The following is a 19724-nucleotide window of genomic DNA, read 5'->3' on the forward strand; positions in this document are numbered from 1 at the left end:
CTTACAGCACTGTTCTTTCTTTCCACTGATGGATTGGTTTTGACATTGCCCCTCCCCCTCCCCTTGATCTATCCAATGAGAAAAAAAGCAACTTACCAATTTCTTCCAGTGTTCCTGCTCCCCCCACCAAAAAAAAAAGAAGAAAGAAAGAAAGAAGAGGCGGAATAAAGTGTTTGAAAGATTCTCAAGTTTACAGAGTCTGCTGAGCTGGGAAGGTGTGAGGTGAACAAGCAGCATGCCCGGGTTACACATTAATTGTGTTGCTGTGTACTGAGAGACCACTCCACTAATGTGCCATAGCCCATCACCATCCCTGCAAGATCCACAGCTAGGGGCACAGAAGGCAGCAGGACGCTCATCGGGAACTGAGACAGTACTCTTCCAAGACGATGAAAGAGGAGGTGGTGTGTCCCCATTCCCCTGAAGGGAGCCTGGGGACCAGCGAGGAGGAGTCTGACCATCTGCACAAGAAGTGCATCCGCAAGCGGACCCAGCTAAGCAGCAGACCCCCCCAGGACCGGGGATCTCCCTTACTATCGGGCAAACGCAGCAAGCGTAGTCCTCCACCGCTGCTGTCTCAGTCCTATGAAGACATCCACACGCAGAGGGTGATCGCCAACGTGCGGGAAAGGCAGCGCACCCAGTCCCTGAACGATGCCTTTGCAGAGCTGCGCAAGATCATCCCCACTCTGCCCTCTGACAAGCTCAGCAAGATCCAGACACTGAAGCTGGCCTCACGCTACATAGACTTTCTCTACCAGGTGCTGCAGAGCGACGAACTGGACCATAAGATCTCCAGCTGCAACTACCTGGCACACGAGAGGCTCAGTTACGCCTTCTCTGTCTGGAGGATGGAAGGAGCCTGGTCATTGTCAGCCTCCCATTGAGCCTGTTTCACTAACCCCACAAGATGTGAGTACCAAACTTCCCACCGCACATTTATTCCTAAATTACAGCGTCTTTGACACACATCCCTACAAAATACAGAAAAGAGACGTATATGTTTACCTGCAGCCAATAAATGTTTACATCCACTATTATGTATTATGTAGCCACTATCCCTCTCATTCTCTAACAGGTTGTCTTAAGTTAGGTGCCTATTTGTGAACTTGTTATAGAATATACTAGCACTGGAGGTAGTTAGGTGCTTAAGTTACAGAATATATTTATTAGCACCCAACTTAGAGCGTCAATACAAGGGAGTATTTACAGGGGGAGGTGAATGCGCATGTCCAACAATTATGTACATAAGCAGGGGCTCTCAACCTGGTCCTTGGGACACACCTAGCCAGTCAGGTTTTCGAGATATCCATAAAGAATATGCATGAGATAAATTTAAATACACTACCTCCATTCTATGCCAATCAATCTTATTCATATTCATTGTAGGAAACCTGACTGGCTAGGTGTGTCCCGAGGACTGGCTTGAGAACCCCTATGCATAACTTACAGAATAATGTGCTAAAGTGCCGCAAGTAGGCATGTGCCTTTCTTCCTGTTGTTCACATGGTGTAAACAGGCACAGCTAAATGTTAGCGTGTAAATGCCGATTGATGCTAGTATTCTAGAATGGAATCTAGCCACCCAGATGCCGTTGCCAAGCATGAGTTCTACATCTTGGGGCATAACTTTTGGCGCTGTTTATAGAATTATCGCTATATGATTAGAGATGGATAAGCACTCTGCCACTATCCATTTAGGGCTAGATTCTATAAATGGCGCTGAAAAAATTGGCACCAAAAAATACCCGCTTAAATGGTATTCTATAAGCCATGCCTAAAGTTCAGCGCAGTTGCTTAAGCTGACAGGTTACGTACACATTTAGGCATTGCCATTTGCACCAATGAAAATGTGGTGCAAATGCCCATGCATAAATGTACAAGCAGAGAGCACCATTATTCTATAATTATGCGCGTAACTCAAAACCATGCCCTGTTTTGCCCCAAAATGCCCATGACCCTCTCATTTCTGCACTCCCTTTTTTGGACCCCGCATAACTTTTAGGCATGGATCCCATGCCTAAATTTTACGTGTGCTAGTCCCAATTAGGTCTAATTAGTGCCAATAATTGCTGGTTAAAAAGTCAATTATTGGCACTAATTGGCTCATTATTCTACTAAATTGTACGTTCAAATTGGGAAAGAGCCTAAATCTGTGTGCACAATTTTTGGCAACTAGTACAGAATCAGGGGGAGAAAGGAGGGAGAAAAGGAGGACACAGTGAGGGTCGAGCAGCAGTATTATGTGGCTAAGAAGATATTTTCAGTTGCTAACCAGGTCAGAAGGATTTAGAGCCCAAACAGCAGACCTAGACAACGTGAATAGTGGTGGTGGCAGTCAGTGGTGAATGCATATATTCAGCACCTGAATATATGTATTGATTTAAAATGTTGTAGCTGCTGTTTATTTATTTTATTTAAAACATTTATTGACCGCTCAATCCACAGTTCTAGGCGGTGTACATAGTAACATATATAATAGGTAAATAACAGCACATTAAAACAAACAAAATAACTAACTCCAATAAACACAAAAACAGCTTATGTATATATTTTTTAATCATTTGCACAGAATTAAAATACAGCAAAGCCAAACAATGCCTAATTGCAATAAGCCATAAGTACATAAGTAATGCCATACTGGGAAAAGACCAAGGGTCCATCGAGCCCAGCATCCTGTCCACGACAGCGGCCAATCCAGGCCAAGGGCACTTGGCAAGCTTCCCAAACATACAAACATTCTATACATGTTATTCCTGGAATTGTGGATTTTTCCCAAGTCCATTTAGTAGCGGTTTATGGATTTGTCCTTTAGGAAACCGTCCAACCCCTTTTTAAACTCTGCTAAGCTAACCGCCTTCACCACTTTCTCCAGCAACGAATTCCAGAGTTTAATTATACGTTGGGTGAAGAAAACGTTTCTCCGATTTGTTTTAAATTTACTACACTGTAGTTTCATCGCATGCCCCCTAGTCCTAGTATTTTTGGAAAGCGTGAACAGATGCTTCACATCCACCTGTTCCACTCCACTCATTATTTTATATACCTCTATCATGTCTTCCCTCAGCCGTCTCTTCTCCAAGCTGAATAGCCCTAGCCTCCTTAATCTTTCTTCATAGGGAAGTCGTCCCATCCCCGCTATCATTTTAGTCGCCCTTCGCTGCACCTTTTCCAATTCTCTAAACGTAGCAGAATCAACACTATGAAGCTGAATTAATAGGCTGACCGCTGCCACTAAATATTACTTTCCATTTCTTTATTTCCTGTATCACTTCAATAAAGATCAGGGGATTTGATATTCCGCCAGCATTTAGCTCATAGCCACCACTGTTAGACATGGAAATTCAATGCCAAGCCAAGCCCGGGCATCAGCATTGAATTTCCGGATTTCCGGATCCGGCTATGGTGAACCACATAAAGGGCTCCTTTTACTAAGCGACGGTAAGCCTAACGCAGGCTTATCGCTCGCTATACAGGCAAGGCTACTGTAGCAGAACAACAGTACTTCCTACCCCTAGTGTGTCGTCATTTCTGGCGCTACAACAATTTATTTATTTTATTTATTTTTGTAGCACCAGAGTGTAGCCAGCAGTAATAGTGCCCAGTTACTGCCTGGTTAGCACGGGAGCCTTTACCGCCATCTCAATCGGTGGCTTTACTTGTCGCATGGCCATTTACTGTAGGAAAGCGAGACTTCCCTTTTACCCGCTACAGTAAAAGGTAGCCTCGGCACGCAGAAAAACACATGCTGACGCCAGCACAGGCCCCCTTTTGCCACAGCTTGGTAAAAAGGGCCCAACGAATTTTATGTGGTGCTATTTATGTGGTTACCTTATCAGCGCTTAGCTGGCCAACTGTTGAATCTGCACCTCTAGCGTACCTAGGGCAGGGTGGTCGGGCGGTCTGCCCTGGGTACCAGCAGCAAGGGGGTGCACGGAGCAGGTGTGCAGCAGGCAGCTCTGCTGGTCCCCTACTCCAGAACAGGAAGTTGACGGCAGGGGACCAGCAGAGCCGACAGTCACATACCTGCTTCGTGCACTCCCTTGTGGAGGAGGGATTGTGTGCTGCCCGAGGGTTGCTTGCTCCCCGGGAGAGTGCACACTGCATGAAAGATGCTGCCCAGGGGTGTGTGCTCCGTCCCGGGTGCTGCTCTGCCCCAAAATAGCTGGTTTTGAGTTCAGTGCTAACCAGTTATTTTCAGTGGCACTAACAGGTTAAGTGGTTAGCTCCCAACAGGTGATTTAATCAGCCAGGAGCCGTTTCTGGCTGGTTAAATCAATTTGAATATAAACCCTCAAAATAACAGTAGAGTCTGTAAGAGAGAGAGAAAGAGTATGGGTGAGGCAGAAAGACATCAGATGGAGGCAGCAGGAATGGAGAAAAATCTGCCCCTGCCTGTGGGGATGGAGAGAAGCTGGGAGTGAAAAAGAGGAGGTGACAATAGCAAGTGAAAGGAAAGCACAAAAATAGGAGTGTGCTTGTGGAGAATGAGACAAAACAGGGGCGCATGTAGTTCTTTGTGGACTGAGGTACCGTGTTCCCACATTTTGGAAAGGATGAGGAAGTGAAAGCAGTCTTCTGTTCAAACAAATAAGGAGAGAGATCTAAGATTTGGGAGGCCATACAGAAGAGAGCTGTAGCAGGCAGGATTTACAGAAATCAGAGCGGGATTCTGAAGTGCCGCTAAATCAGACAAGAAAAGGGAGCACTATTACTAGCAATGATATGTATTCTCAGGCTGAAGAATCTTGAGACTTTGTAGTGCATAGTGTGCCGTGAAAGAGCTGAGAAACCTCACAACCAAAAGGCTCCTTTGGTAGAGAGACCACATTTAATTTTTTCCCTTTCTAAATACCAAACAACCCAAGGCAGAAGTCCTCTGTTTAAGCATTTCTAATCCTTCCATCTCACTGCTAGAGGCAATAAAGGCTATCTCCACATCTGTGGCATGTGATACAGTGAGATAGACAGGATAGAAATGCCTGGGGTGATATGTATTCTGTAATACAGTGAGAGAGAAAGGATATAAATGTCTGGCGATGGTCTTTATTCCCTGTAGTGTGTGATACAGTGGGATTGGATAGAAATATCTGAGGATGGACTTTTTTCCCTGTAGTGTGTGATACAGTAAGATAGAAGGGATAGACATATCTGGGGATGGTGTTTATTCCCTGCAGTGCGTGATACAGTGCATTTGTATCCTTTCTGTCTCGTTGCATCATCCCATGTTGCATGGAATTAAGTCAGGTTTATATAATTGTAAATGGCGCTTCCAATGTCAGCTCCATATATTTTAAAGATTTTAAAGGCTAACTGGAAATAGAAACCAGAAAAAGCCACCAATATTTTAGTCAAGCTACAAAACTAATTCTTAGTTGTTGAAGGTTTGCTATACGCTCAGGCAGGTAGAGAAACTAGACTGATAGATAAGTCAGATGCAGACAGTCTAACAGGGTAATAGCGATCCTCTCGTATTTTTCTGAGAATAGAAGAGAGAAAGGAAGGAAGAAAGGGATATATAGAGTACACGTTCACGATTGTCATCCCATTTAACCAAATTATCAGTCCAAAAATAATTCCCACACATGTTTGTGTCTTCAGCACCTACTGCAAGGTACCATTTAAACAAATGAGTCCACACTTTCAGTGTGTGGCAGTGGCCAAAAAAGGAAAAAAAGAATGGAAGGAGTTATTAGGAAAGCAATAGAAAATAAAACAGACCTTACAAGTGTGCAAGTCTGATTGCCACACCTTTAAAAAGATATAGTAGAACTGGAAAAGGTACAGAGAAGGGCGACAAAAATGATTAAGGGAATGGAACGACTTTCATATGAGGGAAGGCTAAAAGAGGTTAGGGCTCTTCTGCTTGGAGAAGAGATGGTTGGGAGGGGGGGATATGGTAGAGGTCTACTAAATCCTGAGTGGAGTGGAATCGATTGTTTACTCTTTCAAAAAGTGCAAAAAATATAAAGACTAAGGGACACGCCATAAAGTTACAAAGTACCACTTTTAAAACAAATAGGAGAAAATATTTTTTCACTCAACAAATAGTTAAGCTTTGGAAGCTTTGGAACTCATTGCCAGAGCAAGTGGTAAAAGAAGTTAATGTAGCAGGGTTGAACAAGGTTTTGGAGATTAAATCTATAAACCATTAAAAAGGTAGATCTGGGGGAAGCTACTGCTTATCCCTGAGTTTAAGTAGCATGGAATCTTGCCACATTTTGTGACTCTGCCAGGTACTTATGGCCTGGACTGGCCACTGTTGGAAACAGAATATTGGGCTATATAGACCTTTGGTCTGACTCAGTATTTTATTTATTTATTTGGATTTTTATGAAGAGATTCACCCAAGGCAGTGTACAACAGGTACAGTTTAACATCAAACTTACAATTTTGTTAACAGCATAACAATAGTAAAAATGACCAAATATAAACATAAATACAATAAATGAGGTAAACCTAAGCACAGCAAATTAAAACCTAATAATAGGTCTACCATGAAACATGATCAAAATTATACACATTTAACAGCACTGATATTCAACTACCAGAGGTATAATACGATGTCTGCATAATAGTAATAAAATACCTAATAAGCACACTTAGAACATTCAAATAACAGAAATGATGCTAATGCTTTTCTACAATATGGCTTACCATATAGCTGAGGGGCCAAGTGCAGATATATAGATGGGAACAAGATGTGTGGTACTGAGTCAGCTGGGTCTAAACTCAAGGCAAGTTCTTTGTACAGTTAAACAAGATATAAGGAACTGGTCTAAGTTTTAGTGTATGTAGCAAGCTAGTCTAGGTGCAGTATGGGAGAAGAGCCAGGCTTTCACCTGCTTTCTGGAGGTAGTTTCGTTATGCATAGCCCCTCTGGGAGTAAATGCCAGAGTGTGGGCGCTACTCCTGAGAAGGCTCGCTGGCGGGTATCTCATCATACAATTTCTTATGACGAGGGTACAGATAGTGATGCTGCTTGGTTGGCTGCCATCCGGGGCGGTTCGCCACTGCACACCCCCCCCCCCCCCCCCGGCTGCAGTAGTGCACACCCCCATGGGTGCAGCACGACAACCCCCTTGGCGCATCAACACCCCCCCAGCATATCACCCAAGCCCTCCCCCCGAGTACATTCTTATCTGCTGGGAGCAGCCGCGTGGCTGTCGTTTCCTCTGGTTCCCTGCTCCCTCTGCCCCGGAACAGGAAGTAACCTGTTCCGGGGCAGAGGGAGCAGGGAACCAGCGTAGCTGACAGCCGTGCAACTGCTTTCTGCACCCTTCCAGTGGCGTGCACCCGGGGCGGACTACCCTTGGTACGCCACAAGCATGTGTGGAGGGGCATAATCGAACACAACGCCCATCCCAATGGGCGTCTATGTTCGAAAACGAGTATGTGAAGAGGCGGGACAGACCGTATTATCGAAAAAGATGGGCGTCCATCTTTCGTTTCGAAAATACGGTTTGGATGGACCAAATGCCATGGATTTGGTCCCTTCTGCGATGGGCGTTGTTTTTTTTTTTTTTTTTGCGATAATGGAAACTAAAAACGCCCAACTCAGAAATGTCCCAATCCAAGCCATTTGGTCGTGGGAGGGACAAATGTACAACACTACCATAGCTCTTAGGGGTGAAGGGGTACAGTGGGTTTTAGAGGACTCCCATTTACCACCAAAAGTGTTACGGGTGGGGGGGGGGGGGTGGGCCTGGGTCTGCCTGCCTGAGGTGCACTGCAGTACCCACTAAAAGTGCTCCAGGGACAGGACTTGTTGCTGCTGTATAACCTTGGCACAGCAGTTCACACCTGAAGACTAATCTCGCTAAAAACGTCCTTTATTTGAATAAACACCTTTACTCACAGTTAACTGCAGATCAGAGGTTGTGCCCCACTGGCAATGAGTCTCGCTGGTACGGAGATTAGCAGTAGGTCCGAGCTGGCAGAATGGTGTACAATGCCCTCTTTCAGCAACATTCAAGGTAAGAACTAAGTGCTGTAACGTGGCTAACACATGAAAGGGATCTAAAAGTGTCTTACACAAATGGCCACTACCTCATGGACTACCGGAAACAAAACAGGGCACACTCTGACCCCGTAAGCAGAGGGAAAACTCCATGGTAGTAGAGTCTACCAACTACCAACATCGTGAGCATTTAACACAAGCTAGTGGAATCACGGAGCCCAATACCCTACACCCACCACAATGCATTGCTGATGTGACTCTGCAGTGCCCTTAACAGAAAAGGTATCACACTCACCCGAGACCCACATCAGAACCAGGGAAAGGCTGTCAGAGGATAGAACACATTCTGCTGTCATGGAGGTGGGTACGGCATTTGAGGCTGGCATACAGGCTGGCAAAAAAAGTTTGTAAATTGGGTTTTTTTTGGTGGGAGGGGGTTAGTGACCACTGGGGGAGTCAGGAGAGGTCATCCCCGATTCCCTTCGGTGGTCATCTGGTCAGTTGGGGCACTTTTTTGGGACTTGGACCTGAAAAAAAGGGTCCAAATAAAGCGGACCAAATTCTCGTCAAAAACGCCCTTCTTGTTTCGATTATTAGCTAAAGACGCCCATCTCTCCTCGGCCGATAACCACGCCCCAGTCCCGCCTTCGCCATGCCTCCGACATGCCCCAGTGATCTTTGTTCGTCTCCGTGACGGACTGCAGTTGAGGACGCCAAAAATCGGGTTTCGATTATACCGATTTGGGTGCCCAAGGGAAACGGACGCCCATCTCACAATTTGGGTCGCAATATAGGGGCATCTTTCTCTTTCGATTATAAGGCGGATAGTGGGCTAACTTATTCTTTAAGTACTCTGGTCCATTTTGTCTTAGGACCTTGAAAATCAAACATTTAGCCCTGTAAAGTACTGGTAGCCAGTGTAGTTTTTACAGGAAGGTTGTGATGTTGTCGTGCTGCTTGGAGTCTTCTATCAGTCATGCTGGATTAGTTGGAGCTGATGCAAACTCTTTTTGGTTTGACCACTGTTCAGGGCATTACAATATTCTAGTTGTGATGTTATCATGGCATAGACTACTGTGGCATAGACTACTCATCTTTTCAATATATGGAGAGAGATTTCGTAGCTGCCGTAGGTGATAGAGACAATTTTTAAAGGTTGTTTGAATTTGCGGGATCAAAGTGAGTGATGAGTCTAGCAGTATCCCAAGATTTCTGACTTTTTTTTTTTTGTTATATTTGTACCCCGCGCTTTCCCACTTGTGGCAGGCTCAATGCGGCTTACATGGGGCAATGGAGGGTTAAGCGACTTGCCCAGAGTCACAAGGAGCTGCCTGTGCCTGAAGTGGGAATCGACTTGTGATTTTAGGAGGAGATTATACTTCCCTAAAGGTATTTGGAAGTCAGTTTTTTTCCCCTTTGACTCAGGTACCCAAAGGATCTCTGAGTTGTGGTTAGACAGGCAGACAGTTTACTCAGAGCTGTGGGTAGATCTGTTTCTGCTAAATTTGTGACATCCTGGGCAAATTGTGCTTTATGTCTTCTTGTAACCCGCTGTGAACTATTTAATATGGTATTAGGGGATTATAAGTGGCCTAAATGTAACTGTATCATCAGCATATATGTAGAATTTTGTGTCCATTGACCGAAGCAGCTCAGCCAGAGGCTTGAGATAGATATTACATAAAATGGGAGACAGAATGGATCCCTGGGGCACCCCACAGTCCAGTGCCCAAGGTGATGATGTGCTGTTGTTGAACAGAACAGATAGTTGGCCGGCTGAGAAATAGGGAATCATGTAAATACTGTGCCACTGGTCCAGTCTTGTAAGCATGATATTATGATTCACAGTGTCGAAGGCTGCTGAGAAATCCAGCATCACTAGTATCAAGGCTGATCCCCTGTCAGGGTTTCTGTGCAGGTCACCATGGGACAAGAGAACTGTCTCAGTAGGGCAACTCGTATGTTCTTATGTTAAAAGGAGACTATTCAGACACAGTGGAAAGGGGAGGGGGGGATAAAAGTAGGGCAGATGGCTCGCAGAAAAATTAGAGACTACATCATGGCAGCTCACCAGAAACAAAAGTAGCAGTGGCGTAGCAAGGGCGGGGCGGTGGGGGCGGTCCGCCCGGGTGTCGACGGGTGGGGGGGGGGGGGATGCTCTGCTAGCGAGTCCCTACCAGCTCCATCCACCTGGCAGCTGTCCCGCCCTCGAGGAAATAGGATGTTACATCAGAGAGCGGGACACAGTGAGGGAAGGGCCGATGAGGCGATTTTCTTCTTTTACAGCAGCGCAGAGTCGCGCTAGGTGCCGGGTGGACGGAGCTGGTAGACAGGTGGGGACTGGGTTGGGGGGGGGGTGCCGTATTGCCCTGCAGCCGGGGGGGGGGTGCTCGCAGCAGCAATCCGGGTGGCAGTGAACCACAGAAGGCCACTGAAAAGTAGTTAAACAAAATAAAAAAAGCTAAAAGGAAAAGGATGGCATCTTTGTAATAGTGAAAACTACAGACTTGCAGGATTTACTGGGAACCTTCCTCTGGTATTTCCTGTGTGAAGGTTTGCTATCCTGTTGACAATGATGTTCGTATTTTAATTTTGTTAACCACTTCGACCAGCTTTTGTGTATTGGCAGTATATTGCATTTTAAATAAACTATAACTATAAACATAAACCCCTCTTACTGAAAGTACATGGACCGAATATTTTCTTTTTAGCGGGACGTATAGTTGCTCATTTTCAAAAGAGAAAAACATCCCAAAAACATCATAAGGTGGCAGAAGGATGTTTTTCTTTCAAAAACATCCAAATTGCAATTTTTGACACCCCAATTTTAGATGTTTTGCTCCGCAGTTTGTCCCCAATTTCAAGGGGCGTCTTTTGTGCAGGACAATGGGCAGCACCAAAAGATAGATGTGCTTCTGCAATAATGGAATAAAATGAAAATGTCTACAGCTAAAATGAAGACGTTTTTGGCTAGACCTGTATCAATCACGACTAAGTGTCCAAAAGGTGCCGCTCTAAATGACCACTGGAGAGAATAAGGCATACTCCCCCAGTGGTCACTGACCTCCTTCCACCCTCCCCCCCAAAACCTGTGAAAGAAGCAGTACATACCAGTCTCTATGACAGCTTCAGATGTTAAGGCGAGTCCTATTAGAACAGCCAGCAGATCCTTGGAGTAGCCTAGTGGTCAGTGCAGTGAGAAGGGGACCCAAGCCCATAAGTACATAAGTACATAAGTAATGCCATACTGGGAAAAGACCAAGGGTCCATCGAGCCCAGCATCCTGTCCACGACAGCGGCCAATCCAGGCCAAGGGCACCTGGCAAGCTTCCCAAACGTACAAACATTCTATACATGTTATTCCTGGAATTTTGGATTTTTCCAAGTCCGTTTAGTAGCGGTTTATGGACTTGTCCTTTAGGAATCCGTCCAACCCCTTTTTAAACTCTGCTAAGCTAACCGCCTTCACCACTTTCTCCGGCAACGAATTCCAGAGTTTAATTACACGTTGGGTGAAGAAAAATTTGTTTTAAATTTACTATACTGTAGTTTCATCGCATGCCCCCTAGTCCTAGTATTTTTGGAAAGTGTGAACAGACGCTTCACATCCACCTGTTCCACTCCACTCATTATTTTATATACCTCTATCATGTCTCCCCTCAGCCGTCTCTTCTCCAAGCTGTATAGCCCTAGCCTCCTTAGTCTTTCTTCATAGGGAAGTCGTCCCATCCCCGCTATCATTTTAGTCGCCCTTCGCTGCACCTTTTCCAATTCTACTATATCTTTCTTGAGATGCGGCGACCAGAATTGAACACAATACTCAAGGTGCGGTCGCACCATGGAGCGATACAACGGCATTATAACATCCTCACACCTGTTTTCCATACCTTTCCTAATAATACCCAACATTCTATTCGCTTTCTTAGCCGCAGCAGCACACTGAGCAGAAGGTTTCAGTGTGTTATCGACGACGACACCCAGATCCCTTTCTTGGTCCGTAACTCCTAACGTGGAACCTTGCATGACGTAGCTATAATTCGGGTTCTTTTTTCCCACATGCATCACCTTGCACTTGCTCACATTAAACATCATCTGCCATTTAGCTGCCCAGTCTCCCAGTCTCGTAAGGTCCTCTTGTAATTTTTCACAATCCTGTCGCGATTTAACGACTTTGAATAACTTTGTGTCATCAGCAAATTTAATTACCTCGCTAGTTACTCCCATCTCTAAATCATTTATAAATATATTAAAAAGCAGCGGTCCTAGCACGGACCCCTGAGGAACCCCACTAACTACCCTTCTCCATTGTGAATACTGCCCATTTAACCCCACTCTCTGTTTCCTATCCTTCAACCAGTTTTTAATCCACAATAGGACATTTCCTCCTATCCCATGACCCTCCAATTTCCTCTGTAGCCTTTCATGAGGTACCTTGTCAAACGCCTTTTGAAAATCCAGATACACAATATCAACCGACTCCCCTTTGTCCACATGTTTGTTCACTCCTTCAAAGAATTGAAGTAAATTGGTCAGGCAAGATTTCCCCACACAAAAGCCATGCTGACTCGGTCTCAGTAATCCATGTCCTCGGATGTGCTCTTAACTGTTACACTTGTTGTGGAAAATGTTTTGGAGGGCCAAAACCCACCAAAAACCTACTGTACCTACAGAGAAGTGATGCCTGCAGGTATAAGGGCTATTGTAGTGGTGTACAGTTGGGTACAGTAGGTTTTTGGTGGGTTTTGGAGGGCTCACACATTCCACCAGCTAGAGTGGGATATGGGCCTGGGTGAGATGTGTACCTGTGACCTTTAATGTCAAGTCCACTAAAATGTTCTCTAGGGTGCCCCACTACTCTGCAGGGATGTCTGTGTGGCCAGTCCACTAAAAATGCTGGCCCCATACATCCCAATGCCTTGTTTTTGTGTGTTTTTTCCCTTGGATGGTTTGGCGGGGGGGGGGGGGGGGGGAATGGTCCTAAAAGATGGACACACAAGCAGAAAAACAGAAGCAGAAAGCAGAAGGCCATTTTCAAAACAAAAAGATGGACGTTTTTCTGGTTTGAAAACGTACGTTTGCTACTGTATTTTTACATGTTTTTCACAAAATGTCCAAACTTAGATATAGACATCATATTGAAAATGCCCCTCATAATCTGCCCCCTTCAGCTAGGCTTATATTATTTTCAATAAACACACTTCCCCTTCAATACACACACACTTACCATATATTGTAGGGGGTTCTTAATTTCTACCAAACAGCCATCTTTAGCTCCTGACTCAGACCCTGCATTTGATCTTGATCTAGATAAAAACAATTATTTTATCATGAGTCCCCCTGATATTTTAAAATCCTGGTGCTGACTGATACATTCTGTACCTAGAGAAAGAAGTCCATCTGTGCAGACCTCAAGGCTCGCAGGCTCCAAACCCACTGCTCTAAACTCACATCCTGAGGAAAAGGAGGCTCAATGGTGATTCTTGAAAAGGATCTTGTAAGGACTGCTCTTGTTGCTTCCTTAAGTCAGAGACCTTCATAGGGTCAGTGCAGTTAATGAGCTGGCTTTATAAAAAATCAAGTTTTCCTCTGTATTCCTCGTTTTCTAAACGATCTGCTGACCTAAGCCTGTTTTTAAAATACATTAAAGTAGGGTAGTTCTACCTCTCTTTGGGGCCCAGAAGTTTGGCAGTAGTTCTCACCCCTAGCGCGTGCCATTTCCAGTGCTACAAAAATATTTTCTATTTTTGTAGTGCCTGGGCTTACCCAGTGGTAATTGGGCAGCAGTTGCCGCCGGGTTAGCATGGGAGCCCTTACTGCCACCTACTGCTTTCCCCCAAAATGGCCATGTGGCAAGTGGTTCACTTACCACATAGCCATTTCTTTAAAAAAAAAGAAAAAAAAGCAGCTTTTACCCACTGTGGCAAAAGGGGGCCTTAGAATGTGTCAAAAATACACACTGACTCGAGGACAGGCCGTAAAACCCGGCTGGCTCAATCCGTCCTCCTTTTTCTGGAGCCATATGGTAACCCTAACTGCAGCTTAGTAAAAGGGCTCCAAAGAGAGGTAGAACTACCCTACTTTCATGTATTTTAAAAACAGGCTTAGGTCAGCAGATCCTGTTCTAAAACAGTAGCACCTTCAGTGATGTACTGATTTCAGTGCCCTTATTCTGAGTTGGACGCCTTTCTAAAATACCTTCCATAGCATCCTCAGATCAATCCAGAGACTTGTGGGTTATGCCCCTCCTCCAGCAGGTTAGATAGAGAGAACTCAGAAGTTTGGCTCTACTGAGCATGTGCAGCCATCCTCTCTTCAGTATTCTCTCTATCTAAGCAGGTGTAGTAGGGAGCATTCTGTGCAGCTCTGTGATCTGAGGCTTCTATCCCGTTCCCTCGGGTATGTAGAGCTTCTGGTGGGGTTGAGGTGCTGGAGCACATTTGGGATACACCTGGTGGTGCCAGGTCCCTACCCTTCTCCCCCTGTCAGCCCGAGCAATTTCCTGTACTCAGCTGTAGTGGTCTCCTGCCTCTTAAAAAAAAAAAAAACCCAAAAGAAAGCGATCGGAACTTCTCCACAACACAGTCTGAGGCTGGACAGTTTTACGTTCAGAGTTTCTTGGAACGTGAGCAGGGCTGTGACTGAGTCGGAAGTGGTCAAGCGCTGTTCGCGCTGCGGGGCGCGGAGGTCGGCGTCGGGGGTCTGTGAGGCCTGTCCCGCGGTGTTGGGGAAGCCCGAGGCAGAACACAGAGACCGCTTGTTAGGCTCTGAGACGTCTGATGGCAATGCTTCGGGCTTGGCGGGAAAATGTAAGCCCAGGCCTGCGCGTGCCTCCACCGGCGCCATTTTTTCGCTGGGAACGGAAGTTCAAAAAAGTGTTGTAGCGAGTCCAGCGGCGGTCGCGTCTGGCAATGTTAACGCGGTTTCTATCCCGGAACAATCGGGGATGCGGGGGTTTTCCCCAGAATTTGTGCTTCTTATGCACAACGCGTTTTTGCTGCGTTCTGAGGGTACTCATTTTAGGGGCTCCGGTGACGGCTTGTGCTGATCTGCCTACCAAACCGTCAAAAAGGTCCCGCTTAGAATTTGAAGAAGCTGCGGGAGACGAATCAGGTAACTCGGAGTTCGAGGGTGACCAGGGGTCAGGGGAGTCCTGCCCAGAGACCCTGGAAGAGGGGGAGTTTCCCGCGGGTAACAGGGACGACCCTACCGCGGCTAGGCTCTTTAGAAGAGATGAATTACATGCCTTTATTGTGCACGCATTGCAGGTGTTGAATTTGTCACCGCTGGAGCCCGCGGTGCCGGTCGCGGTTAGTGCTTCTATTATGTCGGGCACTAGGGCGACGCCGCAATCCTTTTATATTCATGAAGCGATGCACGTTCTCATTCGGGCCCAATGGGATACCCCTGAGGCTAGTCTCCGGGTGGCCCGGGCTATGGCCAAGCTTTGTCCCTTGAGGCAGGAAGACTTAGAGTCCTTGCACCTGCAGGTAGTGGATTCTTTGATCTCGGCGGTGGCTAAAAAGACCGCGTTGCCCGTAGAAGTTGGGGCGACTCTTAGAGATCCACAGGAGAAAAATCTCGAGGCGGCGGTCAAGGCTTCGTTTGAGATGGCGGCTTTGACCTTACAGGCCTCGGTTTGCGGTTCGTACGCGGCTAGAGCGTGCCTGTCATGGGTACAGAAGGCGGTGTCACCGGAGGATTTGGTTGAAGTTCTCCCTCTCCTGGAGTCGGGGTTGGCCTACCTAGCGGATGTATTATATGATATCCTTCAGGCATCCACTAAAGGAGTTTCTCTGGCAGTAGCAGCTAGGCGCTGGATTGGGCCGCGGATTTGCCTTCTAAGTCTAGGTTGGCATGGTTACCCTTTAAGGGGAAGCTTCTGTTTGGTCAAGAGCTAGAGCAGATTGTTAAGGACCTTGGAGATTCCAAAGGTCGGTTGCCAGAGGATAGGTTGAAATCCCAGGGCAGATCTCTTCGACCACGATTTAAGGAGAGTTGGCAGTTTTCAAAAGTCCCGCTTCTCTCAGAAACAACAGCAGCCCTTTGGTCAAGAGCGTAAAATTCAGCCTGTCACTCCCTGAGGTCAGTCAGGAGGTAGAGGTGCACAATGATGAGGCCCTGGCTCAGTCTTCTCCACCGATAGGAGGACGGCTGTCCCAATTTGGAGAGGGTGCTGGACGAATGGGTGCTGGACATTATTCGAGATGGCTACAAACTGGAGTTTGCACGTATGTTAGGAGACAGTTTTGTGCAGTCTCCGTGCAAGTCGCCAATAAAGTGCGCAGTGGTGCGGGCCACCTTGGCAGAACTTCTTCGGTTAGAGGCAGTGGTTCCCGTGCCGGAGGACGAAGTAGGGCAAGGTCACTACTCTATTTACTTTGTGGTGCCAAAGAAAGACGGAGCCTGTCGTCCGGTGTTGGATCTAAAAGAAGTCGACAAGGCCCTTGCGGTCCATCACTTCCGGATGGAAACGCTGCGTTCGGTATTGGCGGCGGTGCAGCCGGGAGAGTTTTTGGCGGCTATCGACCTAAATGATGCTTACTTACACATTCCCATTTGGCCACCTCATCAAAGGTTCCTGCGGTTTGCAGTATTGGGTCAGCATTTCCAGTTCAGGGCCATGCCTTTTGGATTGGCCATGGCCCCTCGCACGTTTTCCAAGGTGATGGTGGTTGTAGCGGCCTTTCTGCATACCAGAGGTCTGCAGGTTCACCCGTATCTCGACAACTGGTTGATCCAGGCTCGTCTCAATCAGAGTGTGTTCAGGCTACTCAGAAGGTGGCAGATCTTCTGCGGTCGCTGGGTTGGGTGATCAATCTACAAAAGAGTCATGTAGACCCAACCCAGTCTCTGGAATACTTAGGAGTCCGTCTAGATACACAGGTGGGCAGAGTGTTTCTCACGGAACAGCGTCAGTTGAAATTGGTGAAGCAAATTTGTGCCATTCTTCACATTCCGGCTCCAAGGGCCTGGGATTATGTACAGGTGTTGGGCTCGATGGCGGCGATGCTCAAGGTCGTTCCTTGGGCTCGAAGTCACATGCATGCTTTGCAATGGCATCTTCTCGATCACTGGTCTCCCCTGTCAGAGGATTACACAATCAGAATTCCCTGGTCCCCGCGAGCTCGTTTGCTCTTCGGTGGTGGCTCAAGGCGGAGTATTTGTTTCGGGGAATGCCTCTGGCCACGCCAGAATGGCGTGTAGAGATGATGGATGCCAGTCTGGCGGGATGGGGAGGCTCACTGTCTCGGGCATGCCGCACAGGGCATTTGGTCGCAGGAGTCCAAGCTACAGATCAACCTTCTCGAACTTCGAGCAATCCGGTTGGCGCTTGCATCGTTCGAGGAGCTTCTCAACGGTCAGCCGGTACGAGTCCTCTCAGACAACACGACGGCGGTGGCCTATGTCAATCGGCAGGGGGGGACGAGAAGTGCTCCGCTAGCGAAGGAGGCGGCTCTGATTTGCAGTTGGGCAGAGGGCCGTCTTCCGCTGTTGACGGCGGCTCACATTGCGGGAGCGCTAAACGTACAGGCCGACTTTCTCAGTCGCAATCGCTTGGATGCCGGCGAGTGGGAGCTCGCTCCAGCAGCCTTTCAACAAATTACAGATCGGTGGGGAATTCCATTGGCTCGGTTCTCCAATGCAAAAGTGCCCCGGTTTTTCAGCAGGGGCAGGGAGTCGAGGTCCGAGGGCATAGACGCTCTTCTTCAACCGAGGCCGTACGAGCTGCTTTACGTGTTTCCTCCGTGGCCAATGATTGGTCGGACGGTGGCCAGGATTTCTCATCATCCGGGGTTGGTGATTCTGATTGCTCCGGATTGGCCCAGGCATCCCTGGTACGCGGATTTGATTCGTTGCCTGATCGATGACCCGTTCCATCTATCGCATCTGCCGGATCTTCTGATGCAGGGTCCGGTGCTCATGAAGGATCACGCTCCATTTCGGCTTACAGCCTGGCTATTGAAAGGTCACGTCTGAGACATAAGGGTTACCCGGAGGCCGTGATCGTGACAATGTTACATGCCCGCAATCGTTCTACTTCGACCGCATATGCCAGAGTCTGGAGAACCTTTGTTTCTTGGTGTTCCGCGGCAGGAATTAATCCGCATTCTGCCTCTCTGGGGGCTATTTTGGCTTTTTTGCAACAAGGAATGGATAAGGAGTTGTCGCTGAGCACGCTAAAAGTTCAAGTAGCAGCTTTGGCGTGTTTTAGGGGGCGTTTGGGGAAGCATTCCTTAGCCTCTCATCCAGATGTGGTTCGTTTTCTTCGCGGAGTGGGGCATATGAGGCCTCCTCGGGTGCCAGTAATGCTAGCTTGGAATTTGAATTTGGTACTTAGGGCTTTACAGCGACCTCCGTTTGAGCCTTTGGGTAAGTCATCTCTGAAGGACATCACGTTGAAGACAGTGTTTTTGGTGGCTATGACTTCAACGAGAAGAGTGTCTGAGATTCAGGCGCTGTCGTGCAGAGACCCTTTTCTCCGATTTTCGGAAGCGGGAGTATCGGTTAGGCTGGTACCATGTTTTCATGTTAACAAGGAAGTGGTGTTGCCGTCTTTCAAGCGCGAGGATTATCCTGACAACTTTCGGGCTCTACGTTGCTTGGATGTTCGGAGTGCTGTAATCAGTTATTTGGAGGCGTCTAATTCTTTTCGGAAGTCAGACCATCTGTTTGTACTGTTTGCGGGAGCCTCTAAGGCAACAATTGCTCGCTGGCTTAAGGAGGCGATTGCGTCAGCGTATCTTTTGATGGGAAAGTCTTCTCTTCACATTACAGCACATTCCACGAGAGCTCAAGCAGCATCGTTTGCAGAGTCATGTCTTGTACCGTTGGAAGACATTTGTAAAGCAGCGACTTGGTCGTCTCTGCATACTTTTGTGAAGCATTTCCGGATTGATGTAGAAGCGCGTCGGGAAGTGATTTTCGGAGCGTCAGTTTTGACGGCCGGGGTTATGCGGTCCCACCCTTGATGAGGATTGCTTTGGTACATCCCACAAGTCTCTGGATTGATCTGAGGACGCTATGGAAGGTAAAATTATGTCTTACCTGATCATTTTCTTTCCATTAGTCCTTCAGATCAATCCAGAGGCCCTCCCTGGGATTCCTTTTCGTAATGGCGGCTATACTCAGTATGTTTCAGTCGGTTCTGTTCACGTTCCTGTTTTTATTGGATAAGTTTATACAGGTTTATGTAAGTTGCAGTTACATGTTGTACTTTATGGCAGCTTGGAGAATTCTCCTAAATTATGCTGCTTTTGCAGAGGCAGGAGACTGGTTTATGGTTATACTTTACTTTCCTACTGCATTGGTATCGTGTATACCAGGGGCGTATCTGGAATCCGGCGGTAGGGGGGGCCACAGCCAGAGAGGGGGGGCACATTTTTGCCTGCCTGCCTCCCTCCCCCCCCCCCCGCCGCCGCCGCCGCCTCTCTCCACCCCCTCCCCGCCGTCAACCCTCCCCCGCTGCTTACTTTTGCTGGCGCCGAGGTCCGACCCGCAATCTCCGTTTTTCGTCTTCCTCCGTGGCCATGCTTCCAGGAAGTAACGCTGCAGTGCTGATTCGTTGAATCCAGTTCGACGTCTGACGTCAGACGCCGAACTGGATTCAACGAATCAGCACTGCAGCGTTACTTCCTGGAAGCATGGCCACGGAGGAAGACGAAAAACGGAGATTGCGGGTCGGACCTCGGCGCCAGCAAAAGTAAGCAGCGGGGGAGGGTTGACGGCGGGGAGGGGGGCCAGGGCGAAATCTGCGGGGGCCCAGG

At 47.4% G+C, this 19724-nt stretch overlaps 1 protein-coding gene across 2 annotated transcripts in view; it reads left to right on the forward strand.

The window, feature by feature from the left end:
• Window positions 1–215: 215 nt before the first annotated feature.
• Window positions 216–19724, forward strand: part of LOC115466715 (twist-related protein 2-like) — a 180887-nt gene continuing 161378 nt past the window's right edge. For both annotated transcript variants that reach the window (XM_030198150.1, XM_030198149.1), the window contains exon 1: window positions 216–912. In XM_030198150.1, the coding sequence (XP_030054010.1) occupies window positions 390–887 (498 nt within the window). In that variant the 5' untranslated portion in view covers window positions 216–389 and the 3' untranslated portion in view covers window positions 888–912. The remainder of the gene's footprint in view (window positions 913–19724) is intronic.

Source organism: Microcaecilia unicolor, chromosome 3 (genome assembly GCF_901765095.1).
Source record: "Microcaecilia unicolor chromosome 3, aMicUni1.1, whole genome shotgun sequence".
Lineage (NCBI taxonomy): Eukaryota > Metazoa > Chordata > Amphibia > Gymnophiona > Siphonopidae > Microcaecilia > Microcaecilia unicolor.